Consider the following 24,960-nt stretch of genomic DNA (forward strand, 5'->3'; position numbering starts at 1 on the left):
TGTTAATTGTGAGACATTATCGTCATCCAGAAGTTTGAGCCAGTCTGATGGTATTTGGTCAGGGCCTGGAGATTTTCCATTTTTGCTCTGTTTGATGGCTTTCTCTACTTCCGCTTTTAAAATACTAGGACCAGTATTCGTATACTTTGTGGTGTTAAGTGGTGGCCTCGTATCCAGGAAGAGCTCTTTTATATAGTTAGTCCATTCTTCCTTTTTTTCATCCAAGTCGAGAATTATGTTACCTTTGGAGTTTCTCATAAAGTGAGGAGTTCTTTTTCTCTGAGTGTAGGTAATTTCTTTAAGCTTTTTATGTATATTAAACTCGTCATGTTTTCTTTGTAGTTCTTCCATTTCACGACATCTTTGTTCCATCCAGTCCTCTTTTGCTCGCTTAACACACATACATACATATCGACAAACATTTTCCCTTTTTTAAATAAAAATTGAGTCATATTTCTGAGCTCGTTAACTTTTGAATGGTATAACCGATTTTCAAAAGTAAGCATGCGTTGGAAAGGTAATGATTAGTACTATCAGAAGCTGTAAAGGCCGGACTTAAATTATTGAAGTTTTTGGGAGTTTTGGGGACGAGAACGAAAAACAGACCCTAAATAGAAAGGGCCGTAAAATCCACACCCTTGGACCAAAATGAATGGTTGACATATGAATGGATGAGTCTTTTCCTGAACTTTAAGATGGGAGTTGTCCCAATTTTCAATTCATTCAGATTTAGAAAATCGAAAATTTCGTGTATATACAGTGTCCCATGTAGGGGGGTTTGGGTGTGCGCCACTGGCGAGAACTGCCCTTCTCTGGTAATTTTTCACATTAAAGTCAAATAAATGTTCAAGGCTTTTAATTTCAATCTGGAAATACAGCTGTTGCAGTCATAAAAACATATATATGTAACTTACCTTTTATTCGGGTATATAATACTTTAAATGATCATGCTTATGCAAATGTTATTATAAAACACCTGGATATCCTTGTGTAAATAAAAGAACAGATGCAATAAATAAACATATCTACAGAGCGATTAAAAACACGGTAATTATTCAGTTATGTTAAGTAGAGGAAAATTATCTTATGGAAGGTATTGATATGGTTAAAATGGTTCTGAAACGGTTCCTTGTGGCATGTCTAATTTAAATGTATTATGTTTATATCAGATTAACCCGGGAGCAGTCGCGCCGTTAGAAAAAATCTCACATTTTATCCTTTTCCGTGATAACTTGATGAAAAATTTTGCAACATAAGTTTCCACTCGTAAGTGCCTCGAGGAAGATTGTTGTAACGCGTGGGAATTATTTTCTAATTTTTTATTTTTTTTTTAATATTTTATTTTTTTGGAATTTATGGCTTTGGTGAGAACCAATTAGCTTTAGAATTGTTAGAAATAGATATTTTTAACAGAACAATTAAATAAAAATATTATAAAATAGAAATTTGTTCTAAATTCATATTTAAATTCGTACTGTGAGATTTTTTCTCTACGCGCGATTACTTACGGGACAGAAGTGAGCGCGACTGCGCCCGGGTTAAACCACAAATGAATGTGATGAAAATTACATTGTTCTACTAGTGGAGTCACTGAAGGTGGATATGAGCTATTACCTCCGATTTTGTTGAACCTCCATCGATTTGCATGAAAATTGGTGAGTGGTTAAAGGATATCTCAAGGAACAAAGGTGACATGGTGCCAACTTGCGTTTTTACCCTGGGAGTGGATGCCACCCCTTCTCGGGGGTGAAAATTATTTTATAAAAAATAACCCCATAATTCGATAGAGGGACAAATTTAAAGCAAAATTTGTTATATAAAGTTATTAAAATAAATCAAAATTTTTGAGTTATTAAAGATCAAAGATTTTAATTTTTCTTGGGAAAAATGCATGTTTTTAACCAATTTTTCATCAATAACTCAAAAGGTGTAAGTTTTTACAAAAAAGTTATTATTATCAAAATTGAAGCTAATAAAAAATGAAATAAATCCCTTACTACAAAAACCTTTTAATGTTAACTAAAAGTGAGTTATAGGTAATTGAATATATATTTTTTCGGCGAGTAAAAAACATTAATATTCAAGCTGAAATAACGGGAAATTGATGAATTTTATAACATAAACTTATTAAGTATCTCTCAAAGTCCTTAAAAATATCTATTAAATGAGCCCCCGAACATGTTGATAGCGTTAAAATTTATGCTCCAAAATGTTTTCAAAATTTATCTTTTAAAAATTTTTCCAAAAAATGTTATTGTTTTTTTTTATAACTCCGTTCGTGTTAACGATATCAGGTTCATCTACAAACTGTTTGAAAGATAATTCCAAGTGCTATTTAAGCACGTTAAACTTAACCTTTTAAACCCCTTACTTTTTTAAAAATAAAAGGTTATATGACCCCGGTTGCATGGTTTCCACAGCAAAATTTAAGATTTAAACGTTTCTATCTCGGTTATTTTTTACCCTATAGAAATAGTAAAACAGGTAAAATATTTGGCACAGAAAAAAATAAAATTTGGCTATAAATAATTTTTTACGTATATTGAGTTATTATCAAAAGAATATGAGAATTACAATAATTTTAAAAATTACGATTTTTTTAAATTATATCTTTTTTCAAAAATATGCATTCTAAACCTGTCAAAATAATCGAAAACATTGCTTATGCTAATACAAAGAAGTTATTGTAAGGCTTACTATAAATTTTAATTTTTGTGGAAATGGTGTATGTTTTATTTTTCACTTTTTCCTAAAAAATTCGAAACAGTTCTTTTATTTTCATTATAACTTGCTTAATTTTGATGCTATTACCTTGTTCTAAAGCTCATTTGATAGGTGTTTCGAAGTACTTTGGCAAATGTTTGGCAGGAATATATAATACATTGCATAGTTTTCCCGTTATTTAAGCTTGAATACTTAGATTTGAGTACTCGTCGCAAAAAATACACATTCAATTGCCAATAACTCACTTTGAACTAACATTAGTTTAGTTTTTTATGTGAGTATTGTATTCAATTTTTTATTATCTTCAATTTCAGTAATAATAACTTTTTTGTAAAAGCTTATAATTTTTGATTTACACGTGAAAAACCGATTTAAAACACGCACTTTTTATGAAAAAATAAAATCTTTGGTCTTTAATAACTCAAAAAGTGTTGAATTATTTTAATAACTTTATATAACAAATTTTGCTTATAATTTGTCCCTCTATCGACTTATGGTATTATTTTTAATAAAATAATTTTCACCCCCGAGAAGGGGTGGCATCCACCCCCAGGGTAAAAGCGCAAGTTGGCATCATGTCACCTTTGTTCCTTGAGGTATCCTCTAATTACTCACCAATTTTCATGAAAATCGATGGAGGTTCAACGAAATCGGAGGTGAAAACCTTCAGTGACTGCACTATACGTACTGTTTAACGTTTCGATTTTCACTCCGGAAATCGTTTCCAAAAAGGATTGTCTCCTACTATCATCGTATTAAAGGTTAAAGAATCTGAGATTGGTATGATGTTGGAATATGTTGGCAACCAAAGCCTGTTACAGTCTACTGATGGTTTTCTATAAATGTTTTCTTCATTAACCCTCTAACTGGCAAGATTCTAAAAATTAATCTATTTATTGGGTATTTTTTTTTAATTTAATAATATATTAAGATACCTAGAAATGCTATTAAAATTTAATTATCAATTTTTGTTTGGCGTCCAGGTAAAATCAAGTAAAGCGGTCTTCAGGTGGCCCTTGCCGGTTTAAGTTAAAAATAGCGTTTTATTAATTTGAACTCTTTTTATTAAAATAAACTTAAAAAACAAACAAGACATAATAGGTGTAAACTATTTTTGTGGTGACAATTATAAAAACATAATTTTATAACACCCTCTTTGCTGAGCCAAAGTGGAAAGTGATTAATACTGTCGAAGCGAATGTCATCAATGGGATGTTTTGCTTTTTTTCCATTCCGTTTCAACAGAATCCATAAGTTTTTGAAGTTCATCCTTGGGTCATTGCCGACAAATCAAACTATCTCTTTCTCCAGTTAATACTGCCCGCCATTTACAGAAACAAAATATACAAATAATTATCAAATGTTGGAAAATAATAGCACAACAACACACAAAAATCACAACAAATTGAGACGAAACTTCATATAGACCGGCAAGGGGTCCTTCAGGAACCCTTACTATTTTCGTTTCTAAAGCACAATCAGTTTTGTAATAATTCCAATATATGTGTAGTGAAACTTGAAGCTGTAAACCACTCAGAAAAAAAATATTTTCACTAAATTCAGATTACATGTAGCATCAAAATTTTACTTCGAAAAAAAAATTAATGAGAGGTATTTGTTCTGCGTTTACCTCAATCTGTCGCAAAAAACTAAGGCAGAAATGAAATTAAACGGTGTAATGAATTTAGAATGCGTTTGAAACGTCTCCAGAAGAACTACGGAAGAAGATTCAAAACAGTTTGCGGCTACATTAATTTTGCCTGTAGCTTAAATAAATAATAATCGAAGGGGCCCTCAGGAACCTCTTGCCAGTTAGAGGGTTTAAGTAGGATGAGATCTGCTTCTTTGACTTTTTTTCTATTTCAATATACTATTATATTTCATGTTTCTTTCATGATTATTGATGTATCTTTTATTTCCTTCTTTTCCTTTCCTTAGTCATTGATGCACTGTACTCTGTGCTCGCTATCCCATTCATGTTTGCATATCTGGGATTTAATTAGTCAAAGTCTATGTTCCCTCTGTTTCTGGATTATTTACTTAAGGCGTTTTTTTGGTTTCTTTGCTTCATCTTGTAGAATTCCTTGTTAATAAATGAAAATGGATAGTCATTTCTGTTAAAATCTTTGTTAGCGTGTTTTCTTCTTCCTGAACTGATTTGATTATTCCTTTTTTGACGTTTACTTTGTGGTTGAATCGGTAATTTAAATATCTGCTGGTATGGGTAGGTTTTCTGTAAACTTTAAGGAAGTAAATTATTGTTTTTTTTTTCGATGCTGAATTGGATTGATTCTTTGTTAACATCCATCAGACAGTTAGTCAATTCTTCTGGACCGTGAGGCCAGATGTAAAACAAGTCATCTACATAAATCTCCACAAGTATACTGTGGGTTGCTTGTCTTGTTTTTGTGCAATATTTTGTTTAGAATACTCTATTAATCAGTGGCGTAACAAACCCCGTCGGGGCCCTCCCGCCAAATTGGAAATGGGGCCCCCTTTAAAAAATTACTAAATGCGACATGTGTAACCAAATACCTATGTGTTACAGCCCAGTAAATCAACGTAAAATATGGCGATACTGTGTAATTTTCAGTGTCACCACCGAATTGGTCAACTCAAGACTTTTCGAGTTATTTATCAGTAAAAATGTGTATTGTTCAACAAAAAAACACGTGTTTGGTGATTTTTCGCAAATAGTTCAAACAGTAAGTATTCGATCGAAAAGAATATTGTTAGCAAAAATGTATCTAGCTAATAAAAAAATGAAAAAAAATGAAGTCTATCGACTCAGTAAAACAAAAGTTGTAGCTCATGAAAAGTTTTTGTTATTCATCAAATTCCAAATCGAATATTTCAACGTGAAATAACCAAAAAATGAAATACTTTTCGGGGAAACTCATTAGAACTTTTTTAAAGTGTTTTAAGGAAGCTTTATTTTTTACAAAAGTTTCTAGCATCAAAACTAAGCCAGTTACGCTCAAAATACAGTTAGTTCCATTTTTTGGTAAAAACATTGTGAAAATCTCCCCCTATTTAGCATCCCAAATGAAACTAATCATTATTTCCTTACAAATTACTTAACTTCTTTATATGAACTGTAAGTTTTACCGGTTCAAAGTGCTTATTTTTTAAAGGATTCTATTTGAAAGGGCTTGAACGAGTCACTAATCACAAGTATGTTCAAATTTTAAACAGCCATATCTTAACCAATTTTTGTCTTACAGAAAAACAAAATAAAGCCAAAATATTTATAAAAGCAAGACCTGCATTTCTTTAGTCCTTGAAATTTTTCGTTATCACTAACACTTTTTAAGTTATTTTGAAAAAAAAGCATTTTTCCAAAATAAATTTTTTTTTACTATGAAACCGATTTTTTTTTTAAATAAGAACTTCGAACCGGCCAAACTTACAGATCATATAAACAATAAATATTTAAAGTAATTGGTCAAGCGCTAATGATAAATTTTATTTGGGGTGCGAAATAGGGGCAGATTTTCACGCTTTTTTTGACCGAAAAAGAGGCCAACTTTATTTTGAGCGTAACTCGTATAGTTTGGGTGCTAGAAACTTTTATAAAAAATAAAAATAAAGTTTTTTTTGACACTTAAAAAAAGTTTTAATGAGTTTTTCCCGAAAAGTGCTTCATTTTTTGGTTATTTCAGGTTGAAATATTCGATTTGGAATTGGGCGAATAAGAATAATTTTTCATGAGCTTCAACTGTGCTTTTACTTTGTTGATATACTTCATGAATAAGTACACCATTTTTTTGTATCTTATAAGCTTCATTTTTGCTACAAATATTTTTTCGATATCTAATATTTAATTCAATAAATAATTACTTATTTTTGATTTCTTTGCGACAAACTGGTCTGAAAACGTTATTTTTTTGTTGAAAAAGAAACATTTTGACTCGCAAATGATTTGAAAAGTATTAACGTAGATAAAGAAACTCTATAGAACGAAAGTTGCTTATAATTAGTCAATTTATACATTTCCGGACTTATCTTAAACGTATATTTTTTTACCCCAAGAAGAGGTGTCACCCCGAAGCAAAATCAACCAACGGCATAAATCCAACTTTGAAGTGAAGTGTAACTAAAACCTAAATCCAAATTGTCAAGCAAATACGTCCGTCGTGACGCTGATAAGTTCACTTCAAAACTGTCATTTACTGAGCTATTGGTGTATTTATGCATTGTTTATGACGACTTACATTTTTCATCTTTATTGGTACAATATAAAATAGAACAATAATTACTAAATGATTACATTAGTAAGTATTATTATATGAGATGAACAATTTTCTTCGTGCAGTATCTACTATCAGCGAATACCTATATCTACAATTTTATTAATTCGGATGAACAACTTCATTTTTAATACTGCACTGCTTAAAAAACGTATGTATGCAAATAAAATTAAAGAGAAATATGTATTTTGACTGTTAACAAGCTCCTATGTCGTTAATTCATGTATGGCCATATATAAGCCGATTAATGAAATAACTATATAGGAGCTGTAATTTAGGGTAACAAAACAAAATAGCCAAAAATTGACATAGGAGGTTGGGAACTTTCACCATCGATATACTAGACAACAAGATGGGGCCCTTGACATATTGGGGCCCCCAGTAAACTTCATGCAGCTGGGCCCTCTCTTACGTCTCTGGATAATTGTATCAAAATACTAAACGTAGGTAAAGATCAAAGGGAAAACCCATTTTTAGATTTAGAAATATTTTTCTAAAATTCGGCAAATTTCAATTCTCAAATCTTTCAATAGTCACGTGTAAAGCATTATAGTTTATTGTCGTCACCCATAAAAGTTCGTGAGACCGGAAAGGATTAAGTTCTAGATATGATATGATTCACTTGCCGAATACGCCTATTCAGAAATTTACGTTTTTCAATTTAAACACACAAAGCAAAATCATATACCTATAACAGATTTTTACATCAGACGACAAGACGGGGCCCCTGTTCGATTGGGCCCCCCGCAAGCTTCACGCTGCGGGAGCCTCTGTTACGCTCCTGCTATTAATATATCTGCTAATAATGGAGATAAGGATAAACCCATGGCTAATCCGAAATTTTGCTTATAAAAATTATTACCTAGTTGATAATAAGTGTTTAAAGTGTTAGTACTTCCATGATACCTAAAATATTCAGCTGGGATTTTATCATCAATATATTATTCATCTCTAATTTACCTTTTATTACCTTTAATGTTTTGTCCAATGGTAGACTGGTGAAAATATTGGTGGTATCAAAACTAACTAGCACATCTGTTTCTGCTAGTTTTCGTAAGAGATGTTGTTTTTGTGAAGAGTTTTTGATAAAAGAAGTTGGGTTGTATGCTAAAGGATGTATTATATCTAGGAGTAACTTTGACAGTTAGCTGTACAGAGAATATGTACGACTGCAAATTAGTCTGAGGACTACATTTTCTTGTGAATTTTAAGACTCCGTGTATGTGTGGTAGTGTAAATCTTCTTTTTTGGTAAGTCTGTCAAGTATTCCTTAAAGTTGTGCAGTGTTCGATATATTTTGTTCTCCAGTAATATGGATGGATCCTTCTTTAGTTTGGTGAAAATTTGTGAACAGTTCTTGAATTTTCTCTTGGTATTGCCTTTTGTCTATAATTATATGTAGTTACGTTACCCCTGCCGGCTCCTTTTAGAGCTTTGAAAGCGGTGAGTTTCTCTTTACTAACATTTGCCTTTTAGAATAGAATAGAATAGAATAGAATAGAATAGAATAGAATAGAATAGAATAGAATAGAATAGAATAGAAATATGCTTTATTGTCACTGAAAATATTTACAATTTTATGGACAAAGTTTACATGCAGTCAAAAGGAAAATAATATCAACAACAAATAACAAATAACAACTACAATTTACTAAAATTAGATAAATCGTCAATATACAGTAAATATGATATAAAACCAAAGACAAAAACAATTAATTGCAAAATTTATATAAATTGCAAATTGAACATACTTACAACAAATAAAATACAACATTAGGAATTTACAGTTTAAGCTACTGCGTATGAAACCCAATTTTCTTAGTTATTCATTAAGAAATTCTTCTATTGAATAATATGGTCTTTTAGATAGATAGGCTTTGGTCATTTTACGGAACTTTGGGAAAGATGTTGCAGATTTAAGGTGTAAAAAGAGATGGTTGTAAAGTTTATTGCGGAATATAATATAGATTTCTTTACTAACTCAGTGGATGGGATCGGTAAATAAATATCAAAAATTGAATTTCTGGTGGAGTAAGTATGATTGGGTCTTGCTGGAAAGACATGAAGGTGTTTACGAATTAAACAAACCATTTCTAGAATATATAAAGATGGAAGTGTTAAAATTTCGTGATTTCTGAAGTAACTTCTGCAATGTGTAGATCTTCTGAGGCAAAACAGATATCTTATTGCTCTTTCTGGCAATTTAAAAATAACATCAAATTGAGCAGCTGTACTAGAACCCCAAAAAGGAAGACTATATCGAAGATGAGACTCGAACAACGAAAAATATGTTATTTTAGAAGATGCTAAATTGAGTTCCCTTGAGACAGATCTTATTGCGTAGCAAGCTGAGGCGAGTTTCTTACTTAACGAATCGATATGAAGGGACCATTTGAGGTTGCTGTCTAAAAAAATACCAAGAAATTTTACAGAATCAACGGTACTGATCTGGCTGTTATTCAGAGGCAAATGTTGAAGAGCTCCTTTATAGGATAATGCTACTGTTTTGTCTATATTAAAAGAGAGTAAATTAGAGTCAGACCAGATCTTTATCGTCAGTAGATCCGAAGTTATAGTTTCATGAAGAGATGCAATAGTTGAGTTGCTCCAAGTGATACTGGTATCATCAGCAAAAAAAAAAATTTTCCCATCGATTTTTAAATTAGTGACGTCATTTATGAAGATAAGGAACAGAAGAGGACCCAATACTGAACCTTGCGGTACTCCACATACAATGTTTTTGAGACTAGAGTCAGTATCATTTGCTCTAACTAGTTGTTTCCTATTATTCAAGTAGAATTGGAACCAATTCAAAGAAATACCTCTAATTCCATAGAAATTTAGTTTTTTAATCAAGATGTCATGATTTACACAATCAAAAGCTTTGGCATAGTCACAGAAAACAGTGGCAGTATAAAGATTATTGTTTATTGCTTGATAAACCCCATGTAGTACAGAAAACATAGCATCAGTGGTACATTTATTAGTTAAAAAACCGAACTGATTTTGAGATAAAATGTTGTTATCAACGATAAAGGACATAAGTCGAGTTTTAATGAGTCTCTCAATAATTTTGGAGAGTGCCGATAGTAAAGCAATAGGTCTATAGTTGCAGGCATTAGATATTTCACCACCCTTATGAAGAGGAATAATAATGGCTGTCTTTAGGCACTCTGGAAATTTACCTTTTTCGAATGAATCATTAATTAGTGAGACGAGGATTTCCAACACATTTTCTGTGAGATTAGAGAAAATTTTTATAGATAGTCCATCAGTACTACAGGATGATTTGCTTTTGATACTATTGATTGCTTGGGTCAGTTCAGTGTTATCGACTGGTTTTAAAAAGAATGAATTTGAGACCTTTCTTGAATTAGGGAGATAAAAAATGGGATCTTGTTGCAGCAAAATAGTTGATGTTATATTTTTACTCACATTAACGAAGTAATCGTTTAGACTTTCAGGATTTGGAAGGGAAAATGATTGAGCTGTATGAGTTTTATTTCGAAGGTCGTTTATTATAGACCAGGTTTCTTTTGCAACACTTTTAGAGCTTCCCAGACGATTTTGATAATAGGCTTTTTTAGCTGATTTGACAAGTTTTAGATATGTTGTCCTGTACTTCGTGATATATTTAGTGACAGAAACATTGGTAGTAAATTTCTTGATGTATAGAAGTGAACGCATATTCTTGGCTGATATGCGGATACCTTTCGTAACCCAAGGTTTCCGATATTTTGGCTTAATAGGAATTAAAGGAAAGGCCTTATTGAAGATGCGGAGAAGCTCATCTAGAAAAACACTAAAATTATAGTCCACGTCTATAGAAGGAAACTGCCACTCAGAAGTCAAGCATAAATTTTGGAATTTACGAAAATTCTGGGCGGAAAAAATCCTACCTAAACGTCGGGCTTTTGAGGAGGGTTTGTTGAAGATGTTAAACTTCGTATACACTGCTTCATGATCAGATAGTCCCGCATTAATAACTGTAGAGCAGACATTAAGGGGTGAGAAATCTGAGACAATATAATCGATTATGGTAGACGTAGTTTTTGTAATCCTTGTAGGAGAACTAACGTGCATTGAGAGACCATACGATTCAAATATGTTGACCAGGGACACTTGAGTAGCACAAGCAGCAGCACAATCAATGTTAAAATCACTGCATAGAATTTTTCTGCTTTTATGAGGCAGGTCATCTAACAAATTTAGCAGGTCCTGAAAAAATAGTTCCACTGTAGAGTCAGGTGATCTATAAATGCAAATAATGTAAAGATTAAGATTTTTATAATAAACTAAGGAAAACTCAAAGACGGATTCACTTAACAAAAAGTCATCTTTTGTTACCAGAGAAAAATCATTATTTCTAGAGAGAATTAGGGTGCCTCCATGAGCCGAACTCGGACGATCATACCTGGCAATTGTGGTATATTTTTCTACAAAAAAAGGCTCGTTGAATTCAAGCCAGTGCTCTGTAACCGCAACTATCGGGGGAAATCCTAATTCCTCCAGAAAGAAAAACAATTCATCAGTTTTATTTCTTATAGAACGAATATTGTGCTTTTTAAAAATTTCGCTTTGGAGAGCCAGTGGAATAATAACTTCGGTGACAATCCCTTGACTTTTGTAGGTGTATTATTCTTTCCGAACTGAGATAGGACCTATAAGCGGCCACTTCAGCTGGACCAATTCCGTAGGCATGGTTAAATTCTAGAAGAACTTTTCGTAGTTCTTCGGTCTTAGTAGGTAGTCCTTCGGAAGCCAAAAAGAGTTTCACGCTGGTGTTGGTGTATCCATCATAAAATACAGAAGAAGGCTGGTCGTGTGGAAAAGCAAGATGTAGTTTAATTGCTTTTAAGATATCCGGTTCCCTTAATCTTGCAAGAAGATATCGACTGTTCGAATTATTAGTTAGCCTAACTCTTGGTGGTGTTAAAGGATCCAAATTTATGGATGGTTCTAGAGTATCTTTCTTAATAAAATTGATATGGAAACGGAAAGGCTCTTTTGATTTGCAAACTGTGATGGCCTGCTTGTCTGTAAATATATTTGTGTTTTCAAGTTCATTTTCATTGTTGCTTGGAATGGTAATTGGATTTTCCAAGCTTACCGGGCTTCTGATGTATTTCGGATTCATATTTTGTTCAGATGAAGTCTTTGGTTCAGAGTATGAAGATTCTGTGGACCATTTAATGTTGACACCAGGTGGCCAAATTTCCTTATTAAATAATAAGTCGATAGACGTTTTAGATTTTATGCCTATTTTGAATGAGGAACCAGTTGCTGTGTTGGCGTCTTGAAGTAGGGCGTAACATCGAATATATTCCTTAATACCTAGCTTCTCTTTAATGTAGTGAACTAATTGAGTAGGGGTGTAAATTGGGGTTAAGTTGCTAATAACGACAAAGTGACATTTATCTTCTGTAATTTTTGATTTTTTGACTGGACCAGCTTCGAAATGAGTGTCTTCAGTTTGGGTAATTGAGGTGGCATATACTATGTTTCTCTTTACTACCTCTTTCTTAGTTGGTATAGCAGGTAGTTTGTGTGAAAGATTACTCATTTGATTAGATATTTCACTTATGTTTGAGGAGAGCCTGTCTTATCCCAATTTTATCTCAGACGAATTTGAATCTTGGACTTGGACTTTAATTGTGTCATTGGAACAGCTGAAAAAAACTGACGATATATTGAAGATATCTAGTTCCATCTGCCTTATTGATTTTAAAAGATATTCGGGATTTAGCCGGTTATTTAAGTTATGGATCTCGTCAATTTTGTTTGTCACATAGTCTAATTTGCCGTCATTTTTGGTTAATAAATCATATGTCTGCATGAAAATTGGCAAATTATCAGTGACTTTTTTTGTAACTTTAATTAAGGCGGCAAAATTCTCTTGTGGTATTTGATTTTTTGATAAATCGTTTATTTTTTCATTTAAATATCTGAGGCTAGGCGAATCACATAATGTACATAAGAATCTTATATGACAATTTTTTGGGTCCAGTAGAGCTTTTGCCGTTGTTTTGTTGAGACTAGAACATTTGATGCAAAAATACCGTTTACAATATCCATGGCAACGTAACTTATATTTTTCGCTTTGGGAAAATTCAGCTAAGCAAATTTCACAATTATTGTATGCCATAATGTCAAGGTTAAATATACAAATATTTTCCTATGTAGGTCGTTGAAAGTTGGTCGATGTGATGATAGTAATAAAAATTTAAACACTTACAGCTAGTTTTCACAATACATTAATCAAAACAAATAACAAAACATGTAAACACAACAAACAGATCAAAACATACAACCGTACGCTTGCAATGCTGGCGAACGAATTGATTTTTATCATTGTGTTTTTCTACAGTTTCTTTTTGTACAGTAAGTACTCCATATTAGTCTATATTCTTCCGTTTTGTGTGTTAATAGTAACTACTTGAAAGCCTTTTTCAGCTGTACTGTCTAGTTTAAACCTGTAGGGTGTAATTATGCTGTCTCAGCATAATTTAGATCTTTTGAGATTATCAGGTTCTATATTGCGTTCAACTGTCTTTTTAATAGATTTGACAGCAAATAGTTCAAAACATCCTATTACCAAGCACTATCAAGCATTGTAAAACTAAATATTTTCATGTTGGCATACAGGAGAATTTTTATTACATTTTAGAGAGGAACTACAGTAGGAAAAATGAAAGAATTCCCATGAACGAACATATAAAACACGTTGTATTTTCCTGTCACCGTGTCACACAAAAAATTAGCCAGCGCAAGTACATGTAATAATTATTATCACATCTACTTGCGCTGGGCAATTTTCTTTGTGACACGGTAATAGGAAAATACAGCGTGTTTTATATGTTCGTTCATGGGTATTCTTTCATTTTTCCGACTGTATATAAATCGTCGAATACAAAACTGAGTGTTAAATTTTGTCCTAGTTATATTATCAACCAATCTTAAAATGGCTGCACATGAAATATAAGCTCAACCATACAAAATGAGTACTTCAGATAGTACTGTGTACAAACCATTAGTGAAAGATATTCCACCTGAAATAGGACCGAGCCAAAACCGACCAATAACGACCTGGTTTCTTTACTTTGCTGCTATTACATGTAAGTTTAAAATTAAGTAGTTATGTACATACAGTGCGCTGGAATAAGTGATACCCCCCTTATTAACTTATTTATTTTTAGCACATAAGTAAAACGCTCGGACAGGTCGATTTTTAAAATAATCATAGTATATTATAGCATCAATGTTTCGAACTTTACGCGATCCCTCTTCAGGTGCCAAGCATAAATTTTTTAAATGGGAAAGTACATCATGTACTACCTCATTCAAAAGCTTTTGAAATACTGGTTACAAAAATGTATAAAACTTTAATCCTGTTTGAGAGCGTAGGTGCAAAATTTCGGTCGAATTTTTTCTAAGTGCAATAAATTTTTCGTATACTGAAAAAAACTAATAAATATTTTTGAAAAATTTAAACGCAGAATAAAATATTACATTATTTCACAATAAAACACTGAAAAACGTTTGTTTTTCTATACTTCCACAAAATTTATTACAACTATGTTATTACTACAGCTGTTTCGGCAAAGTGCCTTTCTCAAGTGATATATTTTACAATGTGTTTGCCTTTTTAAGTCTTTAACTGAAGAGGTTGAGGAGTGGGGAGCTGTTTGTCTCGAGTTGGTCATTCAGAATTATATCTGTATTTTTCAATTTATTAATTTCCATTGATTCTAAAAGTGATAGCTTAAGGCCTTTATTTCGAATATGTAGAATTTGAAACTCTTCATTGAAAGAATGATTATGATCTAGAAGGTGAAGTGCGTATGTAGAAGTGTCTGTTTTTCTATTGTTGAAAGCTCTTTTGTGTTCTGCTATCCGTTTGTCAAAAGTTCTGCCAGTTTGACCGATGTAAGTTTTCGGACAGTCACCACAAGTTAGTTTGTACACACCACTCTGTAGTTGCTTTCTCTTTCGGCTTTTATTGTTTTTAATACGTTTGCTTAAGTTGTTGTTAGTTCTGAAAGCTGGTGTTATTCCTTTCTTTTTTATGTATCTGGCTATTTTTGTTGTTATTTTGCCAGGATATGTGAGAGAGCAGAAGGTACTGGGTTCTTTCTGTGGTGGTGGATACACTAATTTCAAGGCTTTCTTATGGAGTTTTTGGTTTAAAATGTTGTTAACTGTTTGTTCGTTATAGCCATTGTTTACTGCTATTTGTCTAATGATATTTAGTTCTGTCTCGAAGTTATTTTTTGTCATAGGAATTTCTGTCAGTCTATGTATCATGCTATGGTAGGCTGCTAATTTGTGTTGTGTAGGATGGGATGATGAATTGTGTATAGTTGTGTCAGTATGGGTAGGTTTATGATATACGGAGAACTCATGTTTGTTGTGTAGTCTGGTAATCGTTACATCTAGAAAGTTTATGGAATTATTCTGTTCTGTTTCTATTGTGAACTCAATATTACTATGAAGTGAATTAATGTATGATAGAAATTGGTCAAGTTGTCTGTTAGTTCCTGTAAAGCAGACTAGTAAGTCATCCACGTATCTCCACCAATATAAGAACTGTTTAAATAAGGGGTGTTTAGAAATTGTTGTTTCAAGTTGGTTCATAAATATATCTGATAGTAATGGGCTTAGAGGATTACCCATAATAAGTCCTGCACTGTTGTTTGTGTAAATTTGATTATTGAATTCAAAATAGTCTTGATTTATGCAAATTTCAAGAAGGTGTAAAATTTCAGATGCAATGATCGGATTTGTACTATTATGTTCTAAAAGGTTTTTAACTAAAACAAAAGTTTCTGTAGGAGGAACACTGGGAAAAAGATTTTTTACGTCAAATGAAATTAGTCTGGAGTTGTTGGGCAATTGAAAATGTTGTATTTTATTAACTAGTTTTAGTGTATTTTTTACGGTGAATTTAGGTGAAAATTTAGTGTATTCTGTAATATTATCTGACAATTTTTTTTAAAAGTTTATATGACGGAGCTGTATAAAAAGAAACTACAGGTCTTATTGGGTGGTCAGGTTTGTGTAGTTTAATAAAAGAGTATAATTTAGGGGGTTGTGGGTTCATAATATTAAGGTATTTCTGTTCTGTTGGATTTAGTATTGATTTTGAATTTTCAATGGCTAGTTTAATTTGTTTTCGGTATTTTTCTGTGGGGTCTTTGTTTAGTGTTATACTATTTTGGTTATTTAAAAATTCTATTGTTTTGTTATTATAGTCACTTTTATCGATAGCAATAGTAGTGTAACCTTTGTCTGCTTTTGTAAATATTATGTCATGTTTTATTGATTTATTTTTAATTGAAACGGCTATTTGAACTAAATATCATTAGACAAATAGCAGTAAACAATGGCTATAACGAACAAACAGTTAACAACATTTTAAACCAAAAACTCCATAAGAAAGCCTTGAAATTAGTGTATCCACCACCACAGAAAGAACCCAGTACCTTCTGCTCTCTCACATATACTGGCAAAATAACAACAAAAATAGCCAGATACATAAAAAAGAAAGGAATAACACCAGCTTTCAGAACTAACAACAACTTAAGCAAACATATTAAAAACAATAAAAGCCGAAAGAGAAAGCAACTACAGAGTGGTGTGTACAAACTAACTTGTGGTGACTGTCCGAAAACTTACATCGGTCAAACTGGCAGAACTTTTGACAAACGGATAGCAGAACACAAAAGGGCTTTCAACAATAGAAAAACAGACACTTCTACATACGCACTTCACCTTCTAGATCATAATCATTCTTTCAATGAAGAGTTTCAAATTCTACATATTCAAAATAAAGGCCTTAAGCTATCACTTTTAGAATCAATGGAAATTAATAAATTGAAAAATGCAGATATAATTCTGAATGACCAACTCGAGACAAACAGCTCCCCACTCCTCAACCTCTTCAGTTAAAGACTTAAAAAGGCAAACACATTGTAAAATATATCACTTGAGAAAGGCACTTTGCCGAAACAGCTGTAGTAATAACATAGTTGTAATAAATTTTGTGGAAGTATAGAAAAACAAACGTTTTTCAGTGTTTTATTGTGAGATAAAATGAACTTCCATCAAGTAACGGTCGAATCCATCAATTATTACATTATTTTCGATAGTCGAAAGTCCCTGAGAACTCCTATATTGTTTATTTTAATAAGTCACAGGGGTGAAAAAAGGAGAAAATTTAGTCTGATTCTTAATTTCAAATATGTCATTTAAAAGAAACTTGTTTATTCGTAGGGACTCTCAGCCCTCGGTAATAACGGAATCTATCATTCTGCGTTTAAATTTTTTAAAAGTACTTATTAGTTTTCTCAGGATTCGAAAAAAATTAATGCGTTTAAAAAGAGTTCGACCGAAATTTTTCGCCTACGTCCTCAAAAAGGATTTACATTTTTGTAATCAGTATTTCAAAAGCTTTTAAATGAGGTATCACATGATGTATTTTCCCATTTAAAAAAATCAAAATTATGCCTGTCATCTGAAGAGGGATCGCGTAAAGTTCGAAACATTGATGCTATAATATACTTTGATTATTTTAAAAATTGACCGGTCCGAGCGTTCTGCTTATGCACTAAAAATAAATTTAATAAAGGGGTAAATAAAGGTAATAAGGGGGTAACACTTATTCCAGCGCACTGTATAATATTATTTTACAATATTTATTAACCTATTAGTTTTAATGAAAGGGTATAAATTTATCAATGATTTATTTTGAGATTTATAAAAAATAAGAGGACTATATTAAAACGTTTTGCTATTATTTGTGGTATTCGCCGGAGGGACCGCAGACGTTCGGATACAATTAGCGTCTCTTTGCAAAGACAATGACGTCAACTTTGCAAAGTAACAAGACACTTACTCAACACATACACTACACATTACTCCCCTGAGTTAGTGATAAGTTATAGTAAAAAAAAAACAATTACGAAATTGCTCAATCTCGTAGACCTTCTACATTAAAACATGTTCGGGGCTTTTGTTTCCATATTTATTTCTTGCTTTGTCGCTTGTAGTCCAGGGTAATAAGGTTTTTTCCATGACACTTGAACAGCCAGGGTACTGAAGCGTTTTTTCGGCAGGTAATACCTATAAGAGCAAATTGTAACTATTTCCTGCGTAGGATCTGGCGGCCATTTTTATTTATAAACAATTAAGCGTCAAAAAATGTTATTTTTCAATTTTCTTTCAAATCAATGGAAAACGGGGAAACTTATGGATTTTTTAGTACAAATATCTTCGAGATTATGGAAAAAGCTTTAAAATGACGTATTACAAAGTATGATATACTCGTTTATTGTTAATATAATTGCGAAAAAAGGGCGGAATTGCAAAAAAAAATATTTTTGCAATAACTGTTGTAAAAATTAGTGTACATCTTTGAAATTTTTGTCAAATAAGGGTTCTTTGGTGCTTAATATGTGATAAAAATTTCAAAGCGATTCATTCAATTGTTTAAATTTTATTCAAATTGTCTATCCCAGAGAGCATTTTTTTGCAATAACATAAGTCAGAAGAAAATGACGTTAGAACCATTCCACAGGTGTCAAATGAAAGAGCATGAGATATATTTTCAACTTGATTTAAAAAAGTGAATAAAAAATGTATTTATTAGTAATAAATAATTATGAAAAGGTATCGTTAATCTTTCCTTATAAACTTTTTATTTTGTTATATAAGAAATTATACATATTTGTTACAATTTTTTATCAATTATGATATAGATAACATTACTTGGTAGTTGTGCACTTAAAAAAGGGTAAAAAAGTTAATTTTTTTGGAAAAAGTTATTCAAAAAGTTTATAACGAAGAATTGACGATACTTTTGCATAATTATTTAGTACTAATAAATGCACTTTTTATTCACTTTTTTAAACCATGTTGAAAATGCAGCTCATGTTCTGTCATTTCACACCTGTGAAATGGTTATAATGTCATTTTTTTCTGACTTATGTTTTTGCCAAAAAAATGCTCTCTGGGATAAACAATTTGAATAAAATTTAAACAATTGAATGAATCGCTTTGAAATTTTTATCACATATTAAACACCAAAAAACCCTCATTTAACAAAAATTTCAAAGTTGTACACTAATTTTTACAACAGTCATTGCGAAAATATTTTTTTTGCAATTCCGACTTTTTTTCGCAATTATATTAACAATAAGTGAGTACATCCAACTTTGTAATACGTCATTTTAAAGCTTTTTCCATAATCTCGAAGATATTTGTACTAAAAAAATCATAAGTTTCATACTCTGGGTTAATTAGCAAAATTCATGGAAAAGTTATTTACCAGCAATTTTATTGCTGGAATCGAATTATAAGATCCTATATATTAATAATATAGGTATGCAAAGTCTGCAGATAGTGTGCTACTTTTTTTATAAACAAAATGGCGCCGACAAATCGTATTTTTTTCAATTATTGCTCTATAACTCCGAAGATTTTAACTTTAGAACAAAAACACCCAAATAAAAATTCACCGAAATTAAATTCTGCATAGAGATATGTTTTTTACGATTTGCTCCGACTAAAATTTTCCTCGGAAAATGCGGGTTCTCCTAACAAAAACTATAATTTTCAAATAAAGTTTTAGGTAAGTAATTATTAATCGATAATTAAATAACTTAGTGACATCAAAGATTTCTTGGTATAGATTGTAATTCCAGAAGCCAGTGAAAATTAAACGAATATTTTAGCAACAATTCAATTGTTAATTAACAATTTACGATCGCAATAATAACCAAAATAATCATGATACATTGATCAAACTTATAAAGATTATAAAGATGAGATGCTTGTTTAATATTTTATTGACAAAATATAAATTTTTCTTTTTTTTGCATAATCTTTAAAATTTGAAAAAAAAAATAGTTATAATACGTTGGTCTAATTAGTAAAGTACAAAGAAAGGTTATTTACCAGCAATTTTATTGCTTTAATCGAATTATAAGATCTTATATATTATTAATATAGGTATGCAAAGTCCACAGATAGTGTGCTACTTTTTTTATAAACAAAATGGCGCCGACAAATCGTATTTTTTTCAATTATTGCTCTATAACTCCGAAGATTTTAACTTTACACCAAACATACTCAAATAAAAATTCACCCCAATTTAATTCTACATAGAGGCATGTTTTTCCCGATTTCCTCCGACGAAAATTTTCCTCGGAAAATGTGGGTTTTCCCAACAAAATCTCGAATTTTCAAATAAATTTTTTGGGCCAGTAATTATTTATTAATAATTATATAGCTTGGTGAAATAAAAGCTTTCTTGGTATAGATTATAAATTCAGAAGCCGGTTAAAATGAAACGAATATTTTAGCAACAATTCAATTGTTAATTAACAATTTACAGTTGCAATAACAACCAAAATAATCAAGAGACATTGATCAAACTTAGAAAGATTATAAAGGTGTGATGTCTATTTAATATTTTGTCGACAAAATATAAATTTTTCATTTTTTTGCATAATTTTTAAATGTTTAAATAAAATTGTTATAAACAAATTAACATTTCTTAGAAATTGTTTATTATATTCTAATTTTAAAAAATACCTAAAATGCGTATTTCATAGGTCTTGAAAATGAGTGCTTTAAAAAAATTTTCCAACCATTTGCAAAAAAGTTAGGAAACAGCAAAATAAATATACGATATATCCATTGTTTATAATTTGTTTTAATTGTTTCAAAGCTTAAAAGTGAGTCTATGGTACAATCTAATTACTCACAAAGAATGTCAAAAATTAGTGCAATGGTTATATTTTAATCAAAGATTAAAAAATCTTTTTTTTGTAATTTTTAGCGCGAAAGTAGGCTTGATACAGAGCCGGAGATAAAATGTTCACTCGAAGCGACTGACACGCTTAAACTCGCGCGAGTTGTGTATGTGGGCGGGTAGCTACGGTACTGTATTATTCTACTTTCGCGCATGTAAATTACAAAAAAATATATTTATAATCTTTAATTAAAATATAACCATTAAGCTGATAATCAATATTGTTTTATAAATAATTAGCTTGTACTTTAAACTCACTTCTACGCTTTGAAAGAATTAAAAAAAAATTATTAACACCGTAGTAATAGTATGTTTACTTTGCTGTTTCATAACTTTTTTGCAAATGGCTGCAAAAAAATTTTAAAGCATTCGTTTTCAAGATATTTGAAATGCGCATTTTAGTTATTTTTTAAAATTATAATATAATAAAAACTTTCTGAGAAACGTTAATTTGTTTATAACTGTTTTTTTTTAAACATTTAAAGATTATGCAAAAAAATAAAAAATTTATATTTTGTCAACAAAATGTTAAATAGGAATCTCATCTTTTTAAGATTTCAAAGTTTGATCAGTGCATCATAATTATTTTGGTTATTATTGCGACCGTAAATTATTAATTAACAATTGAATTGTTGCTAAAATATTCGTTTAATTTTCACCAGCTTCTGGAACTATAATCTAAACCAAGAAGGCTTTTAAGTCACCAAATTATTTAATTATTGGTAAATAATTACTTATCTAAAACTTTATTTGAAAATTAAAGATTTTGTTGGGAAAACCCGCATTTTCCGAGGAAAATTTTCGTCGGAGAAGATCGGGAAAAACACGTCTCTATACAGAATTTAATCACGGTGAATTTTTGTTTGAGTGTTTTTGTTGTAAAGTTAAAATCTTCGGAGTTCTAGAGCAATAATTGAAAAAAACACGATTTTCGGGCGCCATTTTGTTTATAAAAAAAGTATCACACTATCTGAGGACTTTGCATTCCTATATTATTAATATATAGGATCTTATAATTCGATTCCATCAATAAAATTGCTGGTAAATAACTTTTCCCAAAAATGGCCTATTCTCCGATAATGAGCCCAGACTATCATTGTTTTCCGTTGATTTGAAAAAAAGGGGAAATTGCCATATTTTGACAGTTAATTGTTTATAAATAAAAATGGCCGCCAGATCCTACGCAGGAAATAGTTATAATTTGTTCCTATATAGTTATAATAGGTATTACTTTTGACTTATCGTGACTTGACTACCTGTCGAAAAAACGCTTCAGTACCCTGGCTGCTGAAGTGTCACGAACAGGGTATATTTTTTTCTTATTACCCTGGCCTATTATGCCTGTATTTCTTGACTGCATTTCAGTAGTTCCTCGTCATCTTTTATGAAGTAAGGCTTTCAAATAGGTTAAGTTCTATAGTTGTCAGATAATTAAGGTTGCGTTGTTCCTCTTTCTTATTTTTTTTTTTTTGCTGGCGCATTCTTGTCCCACGAGAAGCTAAGGACTGGATGGACTATCCCAATAAGTCAACCAATTAAGGTACTAGCACACTTTAGAAGACCAAAAATATTATAGTCGAGGAAATGAAGCATTTTGGCTCGCAATTTTTTCGTCTAGCATGGATTTACTTGAAATTTTTAAAGAAGGTAGCGAGTAGTCCAATGATCATTTTCTATATCATGCCGCTGTACGCTAAAACCTTGGGGGTGGTTGCCACCCCATCTCGGGAGCGGGGATTTTTTATTACATTTTAATCATGTAAATCGATGTAAAACGTAATTCTAAGAAAAAATGTTTTTACATTTTCTTCGTAAAACTAATATTTTTCGAGTTATTCGCGCTTGAAAGTAACAGTTTTTTGACGAAAAAATCGACTTTTTTAGAGGGTTTTTTGAGAATACGTCGAAAAATATGCATCTAATCAAAAAAACTGTGATATCAGAATTGTATCTTTTAGTAACACAAACCAAATTTTTTTTGTGAAATATCTATAAGACCAATAAAAACCGAGATACGGCATGTTAAAAGTTAGCTTTTTTCGTCAAATGCATAATTTGAAATATTCAAAGCCAAATAACAGAGAAACCTTGCATTTTTGGAGGAAAACTTAAATAATCTTTTTTCAATTTAAAAAATAATAATATAAAGCTTCTAGCATGAAAATTAAGCGACTTATGATCAAAAAGAGGCCGTTACCTGCTTTTCTCTATGAAAAAATCAGTGAAAACAACCCCGTAACTACCCTCGTAATTAAAAATTGGTCTTCTCCTTTCTGTAATTCCTTCTATATTTGTATTATCAATACACTCAAGAAGCTGGACCTATTTCAAAAGCCTAATTTTAAAAAAATTGGAGTTTAAAGAAAAATTTATTTTTTGCAATTTCCTATTTTTTACCTTTTACTTCAAAATATATCCGAAAATACTGAAGATACGAAAAAAGTTATGGACTACTAAATTGCAGATTTTTGAATAAGTAAAATTTCCTTCTACATAGATTTTCATTAGAGTGAATACTTAGCGAGATATAGCTGTTTAAAACCTCTATTAAGGAGGAAACACCCCTTATTTGAGCCTTTGAAACCCACCCCGATTAAAAACTAAGGGATCTTACGGAATTTAGTTTACACTCTAGTTATAACTCTTCAAAAATCCTAAAAAATCGTTTTTGAAAAAACTTTTTATTGTAAAAATAAAGGAGCTATGTGTATAAAACGATTTTTTTTTGAAAAATTCGAATAGTCCGCATCGACATGGATTTCAATGTATGTATAATACCACAGAACCGGTTCATATACTGGAAGATGACTAAAAAACTATTTGTATTAGTATTTGTACATATTTGTAAATTCGTATTTTTGTGTAAATAAATGTTTTTGTATTTCTTTAATTCTACTTTTTTTTTCTGTATAGATCTATTAAATTATCTACTTATAAAAATTGTAATGTTATTAAGGGTGATTTTTAAGGGTTGAAATATTATGATATTATAACCTAAAGTATATATAACCAATCAAAACCAAATGTTACCCATATTAAAGTTAACAATGTTTTTATATCATTTTTGACAATAAGAGGTAGGTTAGACCCCTAAAAATATTCAACGCCCTTATTTATTTTTATTCAGCGTATGGACTTTCACAGTACGATAACTACACAAATATAATATATATTATTCAAACACTAAAATATAATGAATGAATCTAAATATTAATGTCCAATTTACATAGCCATTCAATTGCTTCTGGGAAGCATTCCACAAAGTCCTGGAGGTTTCCACGGTAGGCACGTTTTAGGCAATCTGAAACACAATTACTTATGGTCTGTCTAGGCGATCCACAATCGCACTGTGGACTTTCCGCACGACCCCATTTTAACAGAGAATCAGCACATTTACCATGTCCGGTACGTATGCGATTAAGCCTCGCTCAGGTGCACCGGGGCAGACCCGATCCGATGCAACCCTGGGTTGGGGTGGATATCTGAATATAGTCTGCTGCTATTGTTGGCATCCATCTTGTTGACCATTGCCTTTGTATATCATAGGAATCACCAATTATTCGGGCAGATCTGATTGGAGGATTTCTAGACCTCAGTCGCTGGTGCTCTTTTGAGATGTCTGGTATGTCTTGATGAATTAGTAATTGTTTGTTAGCTACAATTTTCTGATGCTCTATCACTAATTCTGCTGTACGCCGTAGATCTGGTGGAGCAATATTGCTCAAACTAGGCAGCCATCTCACTGGGGTTGATTTTATTGTTCAAGTGATTGTTCTCATGGTTTGATTAAGTTGGACATCGATTTTGTTTGTATGTGCACTATTTAACCATACTGGTGCACAATATTCTGCCACTGAAAAAACCAAAGCTAGAGCAGAGGTCCGAATAGTATCTGCAGAAGCACCCCAAGTTGTTCCAGCAAGTTTTGTTATTATATTGTTTCTTGTTCTCAGTTTACCGGCTGCGTTTGTAAGATGGCTTTTGAAGGTGAGTGTTCTATCAAGTGTGACGCCTAGATATTTGGGGTTGTTGTTATGTTTGATAGCTGCATCATTTAGAGTTACATTGAGGGTATCGCCCGCAAGTTGATTCGACAGGTGAAAGAGACAGGTTTCAGTTTTGCTTGTGTTAGGACGTAAGCGCCAGTTCTTAAAGTAGTTACTAAGTGTAGTT

General features: G+C 31.5%; 1 protein-coding gene across 1 annotated transcript in view; it reads left to right on the forward strand.

Moving 5' to 3' along the window:
- The window catches only part of LOC114332137 (facilitated trehalose transporter Tret1-like), a 60,872-nt gene that overhangs the window by 26,152 nt on the left and 9,760 nt on the right, over window positions 1-24,960 (forward strand). Inside the window, exon 2 of the mRNA XM_028281873.2 lies at window positions 13,913-14,089. Coding sequence (XP_028137674.2) covers window positions 13,972-14,089 — 118 coding nt within the window. The 5' untranslated portion in view covers window positions 13,913-13,971. The remainder of the gene's footprint in view (window positions 1-13,912; window positions 14,090-24,960) is intronic.

Source organism: Diabrotica virgifera, chromosome 2, assembly GCF_917563875.1.
Source record: "Diabrotica virgifera virgifera chromosome 2, PGI_DIABVI_V3a".
Classification (NCBI taxonomy): domain Eukaryota; kingdom Metazoa; phylum Arthropoda; class Insecta; order Coleoptera; family Chrysomelidae; genus Diabrotica; species Diabrotica virgifera.